General features: G+C 40.9%; 1 protein-coding gene across 1 annotated transcript in view; it reads left to right on the top strand.

Moving 5' to 3' along the window:
• Positions 1–6090: 6090 nt before the first annotated feature.
• Positions 6091–19262, top strand: part of LOC126260965 (exocyst complex component 4) — a 239737-nt gene continuing 226565 nt past the window's right edge. The window contains exon 1 of the mRNA XM_049958489.1: positions 6091–6219. Coding sequence (XP_049814446.1) covers positions 6160–6219 — 60 coding nt within the window. The 5' untranslated portion in view covers positions 6091–6159. The remainder of the gene's footprint in view (positions 6220–19262) is intronic.

Here is a 19262-nt window from a genome sequence, read left to right as displayed (position 1 = left end):
CCTCCTACAGTATCTAATCTGTCTTTCCGATACACGTTCCAACCCTCCCTAAATATTTCAGAACTTCCTATCTCAGGGTTCAGCCAGGTCTCAGATCCGAGAATAATTTGCGCGCCACACACTTCCTGGAGGACAGTAAATTCAGGAACTTTATTCTGAACACTCTGAAAATTTACTGCTAATATCTTGATAGCTGAAGTGTCTTTACACTGAGAGCGTTTGGTTTCCCTGCCTGCACGTCGACTGGTGAGTGTTCATCAGGACACCCCGCACTACTGCCTATCCCAAAAAAAACCATGAGCACGCCACAAGTACTTTGCTATCCGAGTCGCCGCTTCCTTTGTGTAATGCACCCCTGACCTATCTAGGTGTGTTCTACAATTCCCCACCCAATAGTGCAAGTCTAGAAATCTGCAGCCAAGACCGTCACAGAGTCGACGAAGCCTCTGGTTGAGACCCTCCACTCGGCTCCAAACCAAAGGACCCCGATCCACTCTGGGAACGATGCTGCAAGTAGAGAGCTCTCGTAGCACCCCGTATGCAAGGCCAGCGGTCTTCACCAAATCGGCCAGCAAGCCCGTACGAACTGAGGATTGCCTTTGAACCCAAGCGACAGGCATCATTGACGCCAATGTGAGCAACTACTTGCAGATGACTGCACCCCTTTACGCTCGATAGCCGCAGGCAAGGCCGCCTCCATATCTTGGATGAGGCCCCCCGGTAGACAAACCGAGTGCACGTTGGATTTCTTTTCAGCCCTGTACGCTATTTCCCTAAGGAGCTCCATCACCCGCATAACGTTGGAGCTCCCAATAACCAGCAACCCTTTGCCCCCGAGGGCCTGCTTGGGCCCTGCTGAAGGAGCGGCCACCTGCCCACTGACAGGATGAATGGGGGAGGCCAGCTGGCCAGCTTCCACATTGGCCCTCCGCCTCGAGCAACGCGAACACGTTGCAGTCCGCCACTCACCCTGAGGTGAGGGCGGCCCCAACACCCCGGGTACACTAGAAGGTGCCTCAGCGGCTAAGTCAGCGGACGCAGCAAGCGACACCTGGGTTGTCTCAAGCGACGCGCCAGACCCTCCGCTGTCGCTACACCTCGAGGCAGCAGCCTGAAGGCGGCTGACCATGGCCAACAGTACGCTCAGCTACTCGCGAACCGCGGCCAGTTCCTCCTGTGCCCGGACACAGCGCGCATACAACCTATCCATCCTACTGCTAATATCTAACGACTCCGCGAATTTATAGTCTATGGTTATCAATAAGCAATATTACTCCTCTAAAATACGTGAATACGCAAGGATGTTATGTAATTAAATATGCAAGCGCACAAACACTCGGAAATAAATTGAGAATCAAACTACAAAACAAATATGAAAGCTAAATATGCGACTCGCCACTGCACTGCTGCTGCACTGATACTTCACCAGCGGCTGCTCAAGGCTCACTGAGCTGTGTCAAAAGCGCACTGGCTGTCCAAAACAAACAACGGACTAACGATTCCTCGAATTTATACTCTATAGCTATCAATAAGCAATATTACTCCTCTCAAATACGAGAGGTTTGTGTCGATGTACATTGTAAATACTCTTGCCTCCAGCTGTGGACAGAAACATTTCGTGGATGCATAGATTGCCAATTCCCAGTCACACAAGCTCCGTTGTTATTGAGCTGGAGACTTTTTTCCAAGAGATAGAAGCGACGGAGTACCAGGCCTCGTATACATACTTCTGCAATGCTACGCATATGGCTACCTGCCTAGTGCTGACCACTAACGCGACAAGTGCATCTAAAGCAAGATGCAGGATGAGTGAGAAGCACATCCTCAGCTATGCTCTTCTTTGCAACATCAAAGGTGTCTATCACTGACTGTGACTACTGCACAGGCACCGTACCTTTTGTTTTCAGACTGGCTGAGCTGCATAAGTTGCCACATGTGGCAGATGGCAGCAATTGAAACAGAGCACTCCAAGGAGAGTGTATAATTATTTGACTGTATCTGGCTTCAACTTTCTCCAGCAGAAGGCGTGATACTGTGGCTCAAAAATGTTATCTTTGATTGTCCAACACACATTTAGAGAAGTTCAGAACATTGCCTTACCCGTCAAGGTGCTCAAAAACATCAATGAGATGCCGCTCATGTTCTTCTGACGTTGGTGAGAATAATATGCGAAACGTGGCAATCCTTCTCACAATGAATCAATAATCGTTGCGAGGTTTGCCCAGCATTTCTCAGGCCCAAAATCACGAATAAGCCTTCGAACGAACAAGAAGGTTTTATAATAGCCTTCTTTGGAATGTCTTTCTCAGCAACTAGGATCTGGTTGCATGCTTTGACACAGTCTACCACACTAAATACCTGTTTCCCACACGATGCATGGCTATAGTCTCATAGCTGAGGCACCTGGGATAGTTCTAGCCTTTAAAGTGTGGTAGTCGCCACATGGCTACAATACACCAGTCTGTTTTGCGACTCAATGTAAACGAGATGACCACTTCCTTTAGACATGGGGATGGTGCCCTCAGTTTGAAAGGTGTCAAACTCTGACTTAGAAATTGCATACTGGTCAGGAGCTAATCGTCTGAACCTGGATTAAATTGGAGGGCCTTCCATTCTATTAATGTAGTGCACAGTATCGTGACCTACTTGTTGTGAAGCCCTGGATGCCTTGTGAGAACAAGAAAATGGTTGAGCATCTGGGCATACCCATTTCCTGTAGTCTGTGTCACCTTAGAGTCATATGCGGCAGTATGACACTGGAACCCAGTGGTGGACAGCCCGGGTACAGTGTCCAGCAGCCAAGCATTGGCGACATTAGGAATCAGGCGATAATATTCCAAGAAGTCTGCACCAAAGATAGGCTCCATCACATTTGCAATTATGAAGTTCCGTACCAAAGTGTCTGGGGGCCTCCCCCCATGGATACTACACACTTTTTTGGCTAAAAGCCTTTCGCCACAATAGCAGAGCTTTTAGTGGCCAACAGTCTAAATGTGGAGCTAGGATTGTACTTGTGTAGCTTATTCATGGCAGAAGGTTGAGATCAGATCCCATATCTATTAAAAACTTTTGCCCCGACTTGCGATCCACTACGAATAGGTGTACAGAAGGATGACCTGGTGCATCTACCTCCATCTGCGGTTTATGGCTGACGTACACGCACGGCAGATTACGTTTGCATTCTAGTCTCCAAATCGGTGGTGATATCAACATCTGCTCACTGACTGCGAGCTATTGGGGGAGGGTGCATATGACGAACAGTTACTTTGTGATCTCTCAGGACTGTCGTCCAGCGTTCTGGCTGGCGAGCAGCCCACTCATCTGTTTACTGAGGGCATCAGCCATGATCAAAGGGCTGTCATTCAGCAGTTTGTTCAGTGCCTCAACTTTATTCAATAGACTGTCGTAATTGGGCCTGGTTACCATTGAAGTGCTGCTACACACCGTCGCTGCATCAGAACAGAAGGTAGGCTCAAATGTACCTTGAATATGGTCAATCAGATTGGCTATGCCATCAATGGACAATGGCCATACAATCCAGAAGAATTCTCGACAGCTGAAACATCCGGTCGTGAAAGCATTCATTGTATGATTTATCGTATACCCAAAATTTATTGAATTTCTTTTAGTACCCATGTGGATGACCTCGCACTTTTCTTTGTTTAGTGCCAATTGCTACTTTTTGCACCATACAGAAATTCTCTCTAGATCATTTTGTAATTGGAATTGATCATCTGATGATTTTACTAGATGGTAAATTCACCGTCATCTTCAAACAATCTAAGGGGGTTGCTCAGATTATCACCTAGTTCATTTATATAAACCAGGAACAGCAGAGGGCCTATGAAACTACCTTGTGGAACGCCAGATATCACTTCTGTTCTACTCGATGATTTACCATCTATCACTATGAACTATGACCTCTCTCAGAGGAAATCACGAATCCAGTCACACAACAGAGACGATACTCCATATGCACGCAATTTGATTAATACTCGCTTGTGAGAAACGGTATCAAAAGCCTTCTGGAAATCTAGGAATATGGAATCAATCTGAGAACCCTTGTTGACAGCACTCATTACCTCATGGGAATAAAGAGATAGCAGTGTTGCAGAAGAACATATTTTTTGAATCTGTGTTTGTTATGTAACAATAAGTCATTTTCTTCAAGGTGATTCATAATGTTCCAGTACAGTATATGCTCCAAAATCCTACTGCAAATTGAGGACAGTGATATGGGTCTGTAATTCAATGGGTTACTCCTATTTTCTTTCTTGAATATTGGTGTGACCTGTGCTACTTTCCAGTCTTTAGAAACAGATCTTTCGTCAAGTGAGTGGTTGTATTGCTAAGAAAGGCGCCATTGTGTCTGCATACTCTGAAAGGAACCTGATTGGTATACCATTTGGACCGGAAGACTTGCCTCTCTTAAGTGATTTGAGTTATTTCGCAACACCTGAGATATCTACTTTTATGCCACTCATGCTAACAGCTGTTCTGGTTTCGAATTCTGTAATATTTTCTTCGTCTTCTTTCGTGAAGGAATTACTGAAAACCGTATTTAGTAACTCCGCTTTAGTGGCACCATCATCAGTAACATTTCCATTGCTATCGTGCAGTGACGGTATTGACAATTTTTTGCCACTGGTGTACTTTACATATGAGCAGAATCTCTTTGGGTTTTCTACCATATTTTTAGACAATGGTTCATTGTGGAAGCATTGACGTGCGCATTAAATTTCGAGCTTCCGTGAAACTTAGCCAGTCTTGGGGATTTTGCGTTTTTCTGAATTTGGCATGTTTTTTTTCGTTGCTTCTGCAACAGTGTTCTGACGTATTTTGTGTACCATGATGGATCAGTCCCGTCTCTTATTAACTTATGCGGTATGAATCTAACTATTGCTGCCGATACTGTATCTCAGAATTTGATCCATATCTAGTCTCACTTATATAATTAGCTTGGAAGGAATGTAGACTCTCTCTTAGGAAGACATCAAGCTAATTTTTATCTGCTGTTTTAAATATATATATTGTATGTTGGGCGCTGATGACCTCGATGTTGAGCGCCCATAAACCCCAACACACACACATATATTGTATGTTTATTTTTAGAGGTTTTGGTTGATATTGTTATAAGCCTCGCCACAATGACCTTGTGTTCACTAATCCCTGTATCCGTCATGACGCTCTCTATTAGATCAGGATTATTTGTGATTAAGAGGTCAAGTGTATTTTCGCAACCATTTACAATTCGTGTGGGCTAAAGAACTAATTGTTCAAATTAATTCTCAGAGAAAGCATTTAGTACAATTTCGGAAGATGTTTTCTGTCTTCCACCGGCTTTGAACATGATCCAGTTGACTAATTACTAAAGGAAACTTGGTGGTATCAGGCGTAACAAGGCACGAAGGAAGCTCGCCTCAAACTGCACGAACAGTAACGTGGAGTTGTCAGACCAGGACGGTGGTAGCCGTACCGCCGGTCTTGAGATTGTTGGTGCATCTTTCTCCGACATATTGGTGTTATTGAATGCGATAATCTAGATTATAACACTCGTAAACCATGGAATGTCCGCGCACGGCGGCAATGAGTAGTCTCATGTTAGCGCTCCTAGCGGACAGCGCGTGAACTCATTTGACATGCGTAAGTAATAAGTTGATCGCGCGATGACACATGCGTGTTAGGTTGTCACCAAAGCCTTCATTCCAGGAAAGTATTCATGCACATGCGTAGATGCGCTATAAGAAATTTATGCGCATGCGTAAAGTTGAACATGAGGCGTCGTGTTGAGTCACCTTAATATTGTCAATAAATATTAAATGTGTGCAATGAGTAGCTACAATAGGCGTTCGGCAGAAATCCGTCAATTTTTTGTTTTGTGGTGGCATTTCAAGTGCTAAGTTATGTTGAAAGGTTACGAGTTGACGAAACCATAGAATGCCAAAGGAAGAGTGCACTATAAAGACTGCTTACGTTCGCGTTATATTTTCTAGGTCTATTTCAAGGGAACGCCAGTTGCACCGTTCACCTTATAGTTGATCATTAATTTGTAACCTTCAATATCTTTGCATATCTTGACTTATCCCCCAACAATGTTATATATGTACTGAAAATCTTTGGCGGAGTAATAGTGTTTGGTTTGTTTGTGTAGGTATTGTCATGGCGATGCTGGAGCCGCCTGTCAAGCCCCCTAGGGGCGTAAAATATGCTAAAGAAACGGTAAGATCATTGGTAATTACTTAAAAGAAAATAAACTTTGACATTGTTGCTCTGTTAATACAAAGTAGCCACTCCTTATCACAGCTTGACATATTGATTTGTGTGTTAGTTTTATGGAGAAGTGGGAATTGGATCATTTAAGATAATTTACGTCTTGAAAACCAGAATTGGAATGGAGAACGTATATGCATAATTTTCCATAACAAGCCATCGTACACATGATTTTACAGATGTGCAATAGTACATATAGGTAGTAATAATTTATTTTCCCGTGTTCGTTTATCATCAACAAACACGGAACATGTATATTACACAGAGTCTAATGCACTCTGCACGTCATATCTTGTGCGCCACTATGCACGCTGGAAAATGTTTGTTCATATATCTCCAACACTCCCTCTTGAACAAATATTTTTCAAATGCTCAACACTATATATCCGAGGTTAAACCATAATGTTTCACCAGCTTCTGAAATTTGTCGTTACTGAGAGGCTTGGTTAGGAGATCCTATAACATTTCTTCCGTGCATAGATATCTGAGGATTATATTTCCCTGTTCCACATGATGTTTTATAAAGTGATACCTTATGTCAGTATGGTTGGATCTTACACTGGTGACATTACTTTTTGCAAGTTTAATAGCTTCCATATTGTCACAAAATACCACAATTGGCTTTAATGTTGGAAGAGATTCTATTTCACTCATCAGGGTACGGATCCAAAGAGCTTCTTGATTAGTGGAGGACAAGGCCATATATTCAGGTTCTACAGTACTCAAAGCAACTGTTCGTTGTCTCTTACATGACCATGATATCAATCCTCCCATTAGTCTAAAACAACTTCCAGTTATGGAGTATCTGCTTTCCAGCTAAATTCCCCAGTCTGCGACAACATATCCTTCCGAATTTACATTGCCAGTTTTGAAATACTTTAACTTACAATCAGCAGTTCCATTGTAATATCTATTTTCTTGACTGCCGTCCAGTGCTTGTCTCTCGGATCATTGCAAAACTTGCTTACTGCATTTGTGGCAAATGCAATGTCTGGTCTGGAAGTCGGTGCTAAGGACAGTAGACTTCCTACAGCTTCCAAATAGGGTACACCTTCCTTGCATTTCTTGTCATCATCAGTTATTGGCAGTTTTGCATTATTTTCCATAGGAGTAGAAATAGGTTTACAATTTTCCATATTGAACTTATCTAAGATTTTCCTTGTGTACAGAAACTGATCAATCCATAATACTTCTCTGCTAGAACTTCTTAGAATCTTCATGCACAGGACACTTTGTGCTGAGTGCATTAAACCTCTGTAAAAAGAAATTCTGTGGATGTTGACTGGCAGCGAGATCATATGCACTGTACATGTAAAATGTGTTCATATGTTAATAGAATGTAAGTTTTATTTTGTCCCTAAACGATTTTTTCACACCATTTCGCTCAACAAAGAATCCAACAGGTAGTGCACCAAGCACTGAATTAAAGTGTAGTAATAAATTTCAGTGACATGTTTTTGCACAAAAGTGAACAGAAGTTCGTATAAAGTTGGATTGTGTGCGCGTTGAATAAAAGTGACTGTTAATAGGAAGCGCAACCACAGATACTGAAAATAGAGCGGCTCGTAGGTTGTGGGAATTATACAACTAGGAAATTTTTCCGCTGAGGTGTGTTTGCATTTGGATGAGCTATGGGAACTCGTAAATAGTACATTGAAATCAATGGAATCAAATTATTCTGCTAAGGATCGGAAGTGAAAACTAAAACTAATCCTTTTCATTGGTCCAATAAATTATGTTCACGTACAAAAGGTGGCAAAGGAGGTATGGGACAAATTGAAAAATGCATTTGAAGATGGAGGTTTAACCAGAAAAGTAGTATTACTTCATGAGCGGGTAACTACAAGATTGAACAAGTACAAAAATGTGGACAAATATGTGAATAAAATAATTTCAATCTCAAATCGTCTGAGGAATATTAGTTCATAAGTTGCAGAAGAATGGATTGGCACTTTATTGTTAGTTGGACTACCAGAGAAATACTCATCTATGATTTTGGGTTTGGGATTACACATTACAGAGGATATTACACACATCAAAGAGAGTTTTGCATCACCTCGGTTCTGAGAGTTCTGGAACCAGTACAGAAAATTGGAATGGAGATCAACATAAACATCATTTCCACCGTTTTTATTGCTCATGAAAACCACACATTGCATGTTGTACCATCATACAGAGAGACCTTCAGAGGTGGTCCAGATTGCTATAAACACCGGTACCTGTAATACCCAGTAGCACATCCTCTTGCATTGATGCATGCCTGTATTTGTCATGGCATTCTATCCACAAGTTCATCAAGGCACTGTTGGTCCAGATTGTCCCACTCCTCAACGGTGATTCGGCGTAGATCCCTCAGAGTGGTTGGTGGATCATGTCATCCATAAACAACCATTTTCAATCTATCCCAGGCATGTTCCATGTGGTTCATGTCTGGAGAACATGCTGGCCACTGTAGTTGAGCGTTGTCGTTATCATGAAGGAAGTCATTTGTAGGATGTGTACGATGGGGGTGCGAATTGTCGTCCATGAAGATGAATGCCTCGCCAATATGCTGCCGAAAAGATTGCACTATCAGTTGGAGGATGGCATTCACGTATCGTATAGCTGTTACAGCGCCTTCCGTGACCACCGGCGGTGTACGTTGGCCCCACATAATGCCACCCCAGAACAGCTGGGAACCTCCACCTTTCTGCACTTGCTGGACAGTGTGTCTAAGGCATTCAGCCTGACCGGGCTGCCTCTGAATACGTCTCCAACGATTGTCTGGTTGAAGGCATATGCGACACTTATCGGTGGAGAGAATGTGATGCCATCCTGGGAGGTTGATTCAGCATGTTTTTGGACCTATCTATACTGTGCTGCATGGTGTCGTGGTTGCAAAGATGGACCTCGCCATGGATGTTAGGAGTACAGTTTGAGTCAACACAACGTCCTGTGGCTGCACGAAAGCATTATTCACCATGGTGGCGTTGCTGTTAGGGTTCCTCCGAGCCATAATCCATAGGTAGTGGTCATCCACTGCAGTAGTAACCCTTGGGCAGCCTGAGCGAAGCATGTCACCAACAGTTCCTGTCTCTGTATCTCCTCCATGTCCGAACATCACTTTGATTCACTCCGAGACGCCTGGACATTTCCCTTGTTCAGAGTCCTTCCTAGCACAAAGTATCAGTGTGGACGTGATTGAACTGTGGTATTGACCATCTAGGCATGGTTGAACTACAGACAACACGAGCTGTGTACTTCCTTCCTGGTGGAATGATTGGAACTGATCGGCTGTCAGACCCCCTCTGTCTAATAGTTGCTACTCATGCATGGTTATTTACATCTTTAGATGGATTTAGTTACATCTCTGAACAGCCAAAGGGACTGTGTCTGTGGTACAATATACACAGTCAACATCTATCTTCAGGAGTTCTGGGAACCAGGGTGATGCAAAACTTTTTTTGATGTGAGTATGAAGGTAAAGATTCTACAGAGTATGAAAAATGAGCCAGTTTCATATGATCCAAAGATAGAAACAGTGTCGGTTTTATACATAAATATAAGAAGGAGAATAAGGAGCAGCCAGTAAAATGTTGATACCATAACAGTGGACATTTTTCATCACAGTATAACGAAATATTTAGTATAGTGAAAAGAAGCATGTTAATTCTATTAGTCCTGAGAGAAAACCACCTGTAAAGGTAAGGCATTTCCTGCTTTTTATCTTTTAGTGAACTGAGTGAGGATCATGCAGAATTGTTTCTAGATTCAGGAGCATCTTTGCATATTATTAAAGCTCCATCAGTTTTGTAGGATATTCACTCAAGGACTGGCACTGGAATTTTCACAGTTGGTGGGTATAAGTTAAAATGTGAACTCGCAGGAAAGGTTGATCTTAATTTGCTACTGAGTGTGGAGAAACAAATTGTTAGTGCTCATGATGTACATTATGTGAGGAATATTGCAACTAAAGCTGTCCATAAGCAAAATAATAAGGAAAGGTAACAAGGGTATCTTTACTATAGAGGGAGCCAAAATAATTGACTCTTGTGGCGATATTGTAGCTACTGGTACTAATGTAAAAGATATTTACAAATTAAACACAGTTTAAGATACTGCTGAAACTGGAAGTCACCCTGTTTACGCTGCGAAAGGTTTCTTGTGACATAGGGGACTTGGACATTTGAATAGAGAAAGTATTGCCTTACTGAAGAATATGGCAACTGGGATGGAAAGTTATGGAAATAATACTGTACAATGTGGGGTATGTTTGCAAGGGAAGCAGGCCAGATTGCCATTTAAATCAAGTCAAAGCTGGTGTAAAGAAGTCTTGCTACTCATTCATACAGATCTCTGTGGACTTCTGGAGAATAAATCACTATGAAATAGCTGTTATTTCCTGATATTCATAGATGATTTTTCTACGTATATTCAAGTATACTTTATAAGTACCATGCTTACTTTATAAGTAGTCGGTACAAGACTGAATTATATGTGCACAAGGAAAGGTACCGGTTAGAGAGCAGAATGGGGTGCTCTGCGGAACTCACTTCGAACATGGTCAGGTGATTGGGTGTCACTTGTGTCATGCGTCTGTACGTGAGATTTCCACACTCCTAAACATCCGTAGGTCCACTATTTCCAGTGTGATAGTGAAGTGGAAACACAGGAATTCCAAACGGCATCAGGATCCACTGCAAGTAGTATGACAGTTAGGCGGGAGATGAGAAAGCTTGGATTTCACGGTTGAGCGGCTGCTCATAAGCCACACATCATGCCAGTAAATGCCAAATGACACTTCACTTGGTGTAAGAGCGTAAAAATTGGACAATTGAAAAGTGGAAAAATTTTGTGTGGAGTGACGAATCACTGTACACAATGTGGCGATCCAATGGCAGGGTGTGGGTATGCCCAGTGAACATCATCTGCCAGTGTGTGGTGCCAGCAGTAAAGTTCAGACGCAGTGGTGTTATGGTGTGGTCATGTTTTTCATGGTGGGGTCTTGCACCCCTTGTTGTTTTGCATGGCACTATGACAACGCAGGCCTACATTGATGTTTTAAGCACCTTCCTGCTTCCCACTGTTGAAGAGAAATTCAGGAATGGCAATAGCATCTTTCAACACAATTGACCACCTGTTCATAATGCACAGCCTGTGGCGGAATGGTTACATGACAATAACATCCCTGTAATGGACTAGCCTGCACAGAGTCCTGACCTGAATCCTATGGAACACCTTTGGGATGTTTTGGAATGCCAACTTTGTGGCAGGGCTCACTGATCAACATTGATACTTCTCCTCAGTGCAACACTCCATGAAGAATGGGTCGCCATTCCCCAAGAAACCTTCCACCACCTGATTGAATGTATGCCTGCGAGGGAGAAAGTTGTCATCTAGGCTAAGGGTGGGCCAATACCATCCTGAATTCCAGAATTACTGATGGAGGGTGCCACGAACTTGTAAGTCATTTTCAGGCAGATGTCTGGATAACTTTCATCACATAGTGTAGGATTTCACTGTCTCATAACTCACTTCAGCATGTTGCCATTTGATGTTTTCAGATAGCCAGACACTCAATATATCAGAATGATGCAACCATGCTGCTCTTAACATTTTATAAGAAAATATTTTTTCCTTCATCCACAAGCATCGAGATATGCTTTCACTAGGAACCACAAAGCGCCGCACTTAAAACACCATGGACAAGTGAGTTCATTTCAATGGTTCATAAGACAGAAAGCCCTTCAGTCATTGCAGTGTTTGTATTATTAACTTTGTTCTCTAATGTTCGATGTGCTTTGCTGTATTTGCTTGATGCATTTCTGTACAACAGTTTTTTCTGATCTTATAGCAGCAACCACTTTTACAAGATTCTGAGTGTCATAATTGCCCATTGGAAGATCACCAAAACTCAATTTACAAGTCTGTGTCATTGTCCAATATTCCCTCAGTGTATGCAGATATGTGTAAATAGTTTACCAGACATTAGTGCAAGAGAGATACATGGACAATCTACCTTCACGTTTCCCTCTTAACATTTAAAATAGTAAATTGTAAAGAATTTATGCTTGGCATTTTTCTCTTATAGCACAGTGAAGATAACTAACAATAATTGTACACTGCACGGAAAACTGCTATACTCACCTCTGTCCCAACTTCCAAGTGCAAAAATGTATTTTCTTATGTGCCTGACAATATGGAAGGTGTAAACAGCAAAATGCAAACGTGAAATAACAACTTGCATTAATTAACACTAATGTAAGAAGATAATTATGCTGTTCCTGTATGAATTTACCCCCCCCCCCCCCCCCCTGTGCCCGATATTTCCCCATATTACAGTATGTAAAACAAAATAGTTCCCAAATTCAGCTTTGATGCAGGACAACTCGTCTTGAAAACTTGAATGTACTGATTGGTCAGTTGTCTCTCACTGCAGTTTTTGTGTAAAACTTTTTGATAGGAACACATTTTCTGGAATCCTAAACTTCATGAACAGTTGTATTGTGATTTTTGTCAGATGTGTTTCTTAAGATAACTGTACTTTACTTACTGATATTTCCTGGTACCATAGGTTTTGAGGAACTGGATGTTATTGATGTATCTTCTTGCTGTGGTCTTCTGCAAATTCTTACCATCTCATCTGCCTTCACTTGCTCTTTATAATTTTTATTCTTTAACATGACATTTTCTGAAAGTATATTTTTGAACACCACCCTAATGCTGTGCATTCATATACAAGTTTTTAACCATTCTCGTTTGCTTCTGCATGTCTGTGTTCAATTCCTTAACTGTATTATCCCAGAAAGAAAAATGTAATTTTCAAAATTAAGTGATAACGTTGTACCAAGTCTCCTCCCCCCCCCCCCCCCCCCTCCCCCCGTCCTCCATGTCTGGTTCCTCTTTCTCTTTATTCCGTATGTCATGTTCAAAGAACATGGTACCACAGTACAAGTTGACTTACAATCCCATCCTCCTCACCAGATAATGTGATATTGAAACTTCCTGGCAGATTAAAACTGTGTGCTGGACCGAGACTTGAACTTGAGTCCTTTGCCTTTTGTGGGCAAGTACTCTACCATCTGAGCTACCCAGGCATGACTCACGCCCCATCCTCACAGCTGTATTTCCACCAGTGCCTCATCTCCTACCTTCCAAAATTCACAGATGATCTGCTAAACTTGCAGAGCTAGCACTCCTGGAAGAAAGTATATTGCAGGGACATATTCTGGAATATGTTATTGGGTCACCAGTCATGCTAATTGTATTTCTTTAAACAGCTGGTATTGAAATACACATGTTTATTAACACAAAAATAACAGAGCAGTAACACTCTGTACAGTAATATTGACATACCCAAGCATAGCAAAATGACAGTAACTGGATACAAAACTGAAAGTCCTGACATTTCTATATACGCACAAAAATTCAGTCAACATGAAGAAACATTAAAAAATAACACCTTACACTTTATTTCATTTTTTTACTACACATTGTTACAATCTAAATTAATTCTTCTAGTCAGTCATGTAAATTATGCTCACGTAAAAAAGGCCAGCATGCCAAAGGAAGTATGGGATAGTCTAAGAAGAGCTTTTGAAGAGGGAGGTTCAACAGGAAAGTATGTTTGGTAAATGACCTTATCGCCACATGTTTAGATGAATGTAAAAATGTTGATGAATGTGTAAATAAAATCATCTTCATTCCAAATTGTTTAAGAAATATTGAATTCGACATTGCTGAAGAATGGGTTGGTATCTTGTTACTAGCTGGACTACCTGATAAGTATTCCCCCATGATAAAGGGCTTAGAGAGTTCAGGGAAAGCAGTTACAGATGATGATAGCATAAAAATCGAGATATTACAAGATATTACGAATGTACAAGAATACCCTACCTGGGACAAGAAAACAGCTTTATATTCAAAATACAAAAATAAGAAACATGTTTGATTTTATAAATGCCAAGGAATGCGACATTTTAGATCACAGTACCCGGAAAAAAAAGTAAATAAAAAAAAGTCAAGTTTCAAAAGGCCCAGAAAGGAAGGCAAGCAATCCAAGCAGTAAAGGTAAGGTACTTACTGCATTTTATTCTTTTGGTAAAACTGAAAGTAAGAGTACAGATTTGTTCCTGGATTCTGGAGCTTCTGTGCATATTACAAAAGACCACTCAGTTTTATATGATGATTCTTCTAAAGCAAACATTATTGTTTCAACAGTGGATGGTTCTCTATTACGGTGTGAAACGGCTAGAAAGATAAACTTTAATTTGAATGTTAATGGAGAATCACAATATATTACAATATATAAGGTACATGATGTGAAGAATATTATTGCAAATTTGCATTCAGTGGGTGAAATAGTGAATAAGGGCAACAAGGTAACTTTAGATTTAAATATACAGAAACAACTGATCAGAGTGGCAGTGTAATAGCCACAGCAAGTAAAGAAAGGGGTATTTATAAATTAGATGTTCTTGAACTTCAAAATAGTTATCCAGTATATCCTGCAAAAAGTTTTTTTATGGAATTAAGACTCAGACACCATAATAGGAAAAGTATGGCCTTGTTAAAAGATGTGGCCATGGGGTAAAGGAAAGTAATAGTTGTAACTTACCATGTGAAATTTGTATACGAGGAAATCAAGCCAGATTACTGTTTAAAACAAGTAAAAATAGATCTACTGAGCTTTTGTAGCTGATACATGGAAGAAGAATCTCTAGGAAGGTAGTGTTGTTTCCTTATCTTGATTGGTGGTTTTTCAAAATATACCGATGTTTATTTCCTTAGAACCAAGGATAGAGTGAGTGAAATATTTACCAGTTTTCAAGCCGTGGTTGAAAGATAGAGGGGTAAGAAGATAAAAGTTATCAGATCAGACAGTGGTACCAAATATGTCAATAAAGCTGTAGTTCTGATCAAAATGAAGTAGTAGAGTGAGCTAACAGAACAATTGTAGGGAAAGCAAGGTGTGTGGTAAAGGATGCAGGATTACCTAAATGTTATTGGACAAAAGCAGTATCAGCTGCAGTATATCTAAATAACAGATAGCCTACTAAAGGTCTATCAAACAAGCCTCCTGGTCCAAGAATCTTTGGATATAAGGCCACAGTACAAGTTTCCAAACAACATAGAAGGAAATGGGACTCTGAATCTGAAAAATATATATTTATTGGATATTGTAAAGATTCCAAACATTATACATTTATAAATCCTGAAAACAAAAGGATAATAACTAGCAGAGAGTTAATAGTTTTAGAATCTGGTGAAAATGAAACAAATTGGGAAAAGTAGGTGTAGATATTAATACTGAAGAAGATAACCAAGATCATGCAAAGGTGTCAGTAAATTTAGAAACTAAAGGACATGAAGAAGTTGTTCAAGAACAACCATATGTGTTTACTGAAGATGGAATAGATAATGAGATCCATGAAACTCCAACAGAAGACAATGTAAATTTACAGCATTTAACAATTACAATAAAACCAATGTTATATCCAAATTTTGAGTTGTATATGGCTGTTAAAACATTCAACAATGAACCTTCTGCAGTTGAAACTTGGTCAGTCCAAATTCAGATATTTGGAAGAAAGCTGTAGAAAATGAATTACAGTTTTTTTTTCCAAGAATGATTCTTATGAATGGGTTGATGCACCACAAGGAAAGACACCATTACTAATGAGCTGGGTCTTTAGTATTAAAAACCCAGAAGGTACAAAACCAAATTTTAAAGCTCATTTAATGGGTACGGCTGCTCTCAGATAGAGGGTGTAGATTATTAAGTAACTTTCTCACCTGTGGTGAATGTGCTTCTTTAAGATCTCTCCTGTTCCTTGTTGCAAAAGAAAATTTATTTATCCACCACATGACTGTGAAGACTGCTGCGTTTCTCAAAGGAGAATTAGAGGAAGAAATTTTTTTTGAGTCCACCAGGGGAAGCCAGGAAAACTCCTCAAGAAAAGAATAAAACTTGATGTCTTTAAAGGAGCATGTGTGGCATTAAACATGATACTGCTATATACAGGGTGAAGCGAAATTCGCGCACTCGTGCTTCGCAGTGTGACACCTTGCATGCCAGCGATAAAAAAAGTCTCTCCCAAAATTTTGTCTGGCAAGTTTATCCGGCAGAAAAAGGACGTTAAAGAGTGACAATCTGGCAACTCTGTAACCACATGTATGGCGACTACCTCTGTCAGCACATCTTAGTTACATTGTGCAGTTGGTGCAGTGTGTAAAGTTTTGCGTTATCATGCTGGAGGTCGAGGGTTCAATGCTGGGTTGAGGCATACGTTTTTTATCTGGTAAATGTGTGAATTCAGCGGTTATCTCTAGATAACATTTGCACTTACATACTACAGTCGTAGAAATGGAAGACTGGTCAGCTTAGGAAGAAGCCCTTTACACATTGTGGGCGTGAATTTATTCGCACCACTTCACCTACTAGATGCAAAACCTGTTTTCTTTGTACCTTCCTCCAGTGGTCCCATAGATTAGTACCAACTATTATTCTTGCCTCCTTCACATCCATTACGTTTTGTTAGGGCCTTACGTTACCAGTAGGACTAGCAACGTGCTTTGCAAATAACGTCCGAACTCGGTTACTATTTGTATGTGTTATCACCATGGTCCCAGTAATTATGCCTTTCAACATTAAGTCTGATAACTGCATGCTGTTTAGTACTATCTCAGTGCATTATTATTATTATTATTATTATTATTATTATTATTATTCTATCGATAGGATTGTGGAAACGTCACATCTATTACCGTTAGGGAAACAGTGTAATTAGAAACCGAACATTTCACAGTTAGCGATGTCGGGATGAATCATGTTTATACTGTATGCACTGTCCACCAGACAGGGCTAGGTGCGAGCGGAGTAACGCGCCCATGACAGACTCCAATGTACATGCGTATCGAATTTTCTCATTGTAAATCTCTAATCAGTGTGGCAAACATATGGCTAGAAAAACGATGTATATGTGGATATTCTTCTGGTTCTTGGTGCATCTGATAATGGGACTGGTGCTCGTGAATATGCTGCTAGATATCCTCGTCAACGCCATCCAGAAAAAATGTGTTTTGTCATCTGGAGCTGCGCCTTTGGGAGTCAGGTTGTCTCCTTCACCACCGCGTGACAGAGATTGTGCACAGACTCGCTGTACCCCAGCCATTGAGGAAGCTCTTCTGGAGGTAATACACCAAGAACCTCGGCGAAGTACACATAGTGTAGCAAGGCAGCTGCGTGTCTTGCAAAGCACAGTTGTTAACATGCTGCATGAGCATGTGCTGCACCCTTATCATTACGCTTTCACGCAACACCTGCATCATGCTCATCGCCATCAGAGACTGCTATTCTGTGAATGGTTCCAACAACAGGAAGCCAACGATGACTTTGTGAACACCGTAATTTGGTCAGATGAACCAGCATTCACTCGTGAGGGTGTCTTTGATATGCACAATGCCCACCATTGGTGTGAGGTTAACCCACACATCACCCATGACTGTGGATACCAAGTTCGCTTTGGTATCAACGTCTGGGCCGGAATATTGGACGACAGGTGGTTGGGCCCTAAATGTTGCCTGACCAGTTGACTGCACGAAGGTATCATGCATTCCTCTCGAACTATCTGCCTTATGTGCAGGCAGATTTTCCACTACATGTTCGGCAGAGGATATGGTTTCAATCCGATGGTGCACCTCCACACTCTGGAGTTAATGCGTGACAGTATTTGGACAGAACATTTCCAGGGAAAGGGCACAGACGTGGAGGTCCAGTTGTATGGCCACCACTTTCACCTGACGTAAATCCCTTGGGTTTCTTCCTGTGTGGACACCTGAAGGGGCACATGTAATCTACTTTGCCGACGAATGTGGAAGAATTGGTAGCGCATGTTCATGCTGCTCTTGTTACTGTGGATGCACCTTTGGTGCGAAGGGACCAGAGCTGTATGGTCCGGTGAATTGCACAATATTTGGACACGGAGGGAGGTCGCTTTGACCATCTGTTGTTCTAAGGACAACGTATTCTGTTGTGAAGGTCATGCAGTCGTTAATATGGACGTTATTGTCACTGGTTACTAATGCGCGACATCTGAGCACTCATATTACATGTAGTAAAAATGACAAGTAGATGTTGTGTTACTGTACTGTGCTGTCATCTTTAGCGTTTCAAAACTGATTTTGTTTTTGTAGTTATTCTGTCCTATGACAGTTCATTTGTTTCTACTGTCTGTTTCTTATTTGTTTAACCACATATTTATTGTGTTCAGCGTTACAAAATGTTGTAAATTTAGGATACGCATGACCTAAGAAATGGTGTATATCACAGAATAAAATGACAGAAAGAAATTAGCAAATAAAAAAAAAAAAAAAAAAAAAAAAAAATGCGCCCCAACCCAGGATCAAACACTCGACCTTCTGCGTGCTAACCGAAAACTTTAGACACTGCACCAACTGCACATCACAACTAGTATGTGGTGACAGAGGTAGTCACCATACATGTGTTTACAGTGTTGCCAGACTTCCACCCTCTTTAACGTCCTTTTTCTGCCAGATGTACTTGCCAGGCGAAATTTTGGGTGAGACTTTTTTTATTGCTGGCATGTGAGGAGTCGTTCTGCGAAGCCCGAGCGCAAGTTTCGCTTCATCCTGTATATTGTAGAAAAAAATAATGAAGAAACTATAATTTTGGCTATATTGGTTGACAATATTTTTATTTTGACAAAAACTGAAAGTTCAATAAATAGTTTTAAAAAACAACTTCAATCTGAATTTGGTATGCATGATTTAGATGAAATGAAATGTATCTTGGTGAAGATCATAAGAAGTGACAATGGAGAAGAACTGTTAATTGACCAGTCAATGCACACAAAAAGAATCCCAGAAAAATTTGGCATGAATAATTGCAAGCCAGTTTTTACACCTATGGGACAGGGTGTAAAGTTATTAGAGCCAAAAGAAGATGAAATATGTAAAAAGGAGGTAGTTTACTTAAAGTGGGAAATCTTTTA

This window comes from Schistocerca nitens, chromosome 5 (assembly GCF_023898315.1).
Source record: "Schistocerca nitens isolate TAMUIC-IGC-003100 chromosome 5, iqSchNite1.1, whole genome shotgun sequence".
Classification (NCBI taxonomy): domain Eukaryota; kingdom Metazoa; phylum Arthropoda; class Insecta; order Orthoptera; family Acrididae; genus Schistocerca; species Schistocerca nitens.
This window is presented reverse-complemented; position numbering and strand designations above follow the sequence as displayed.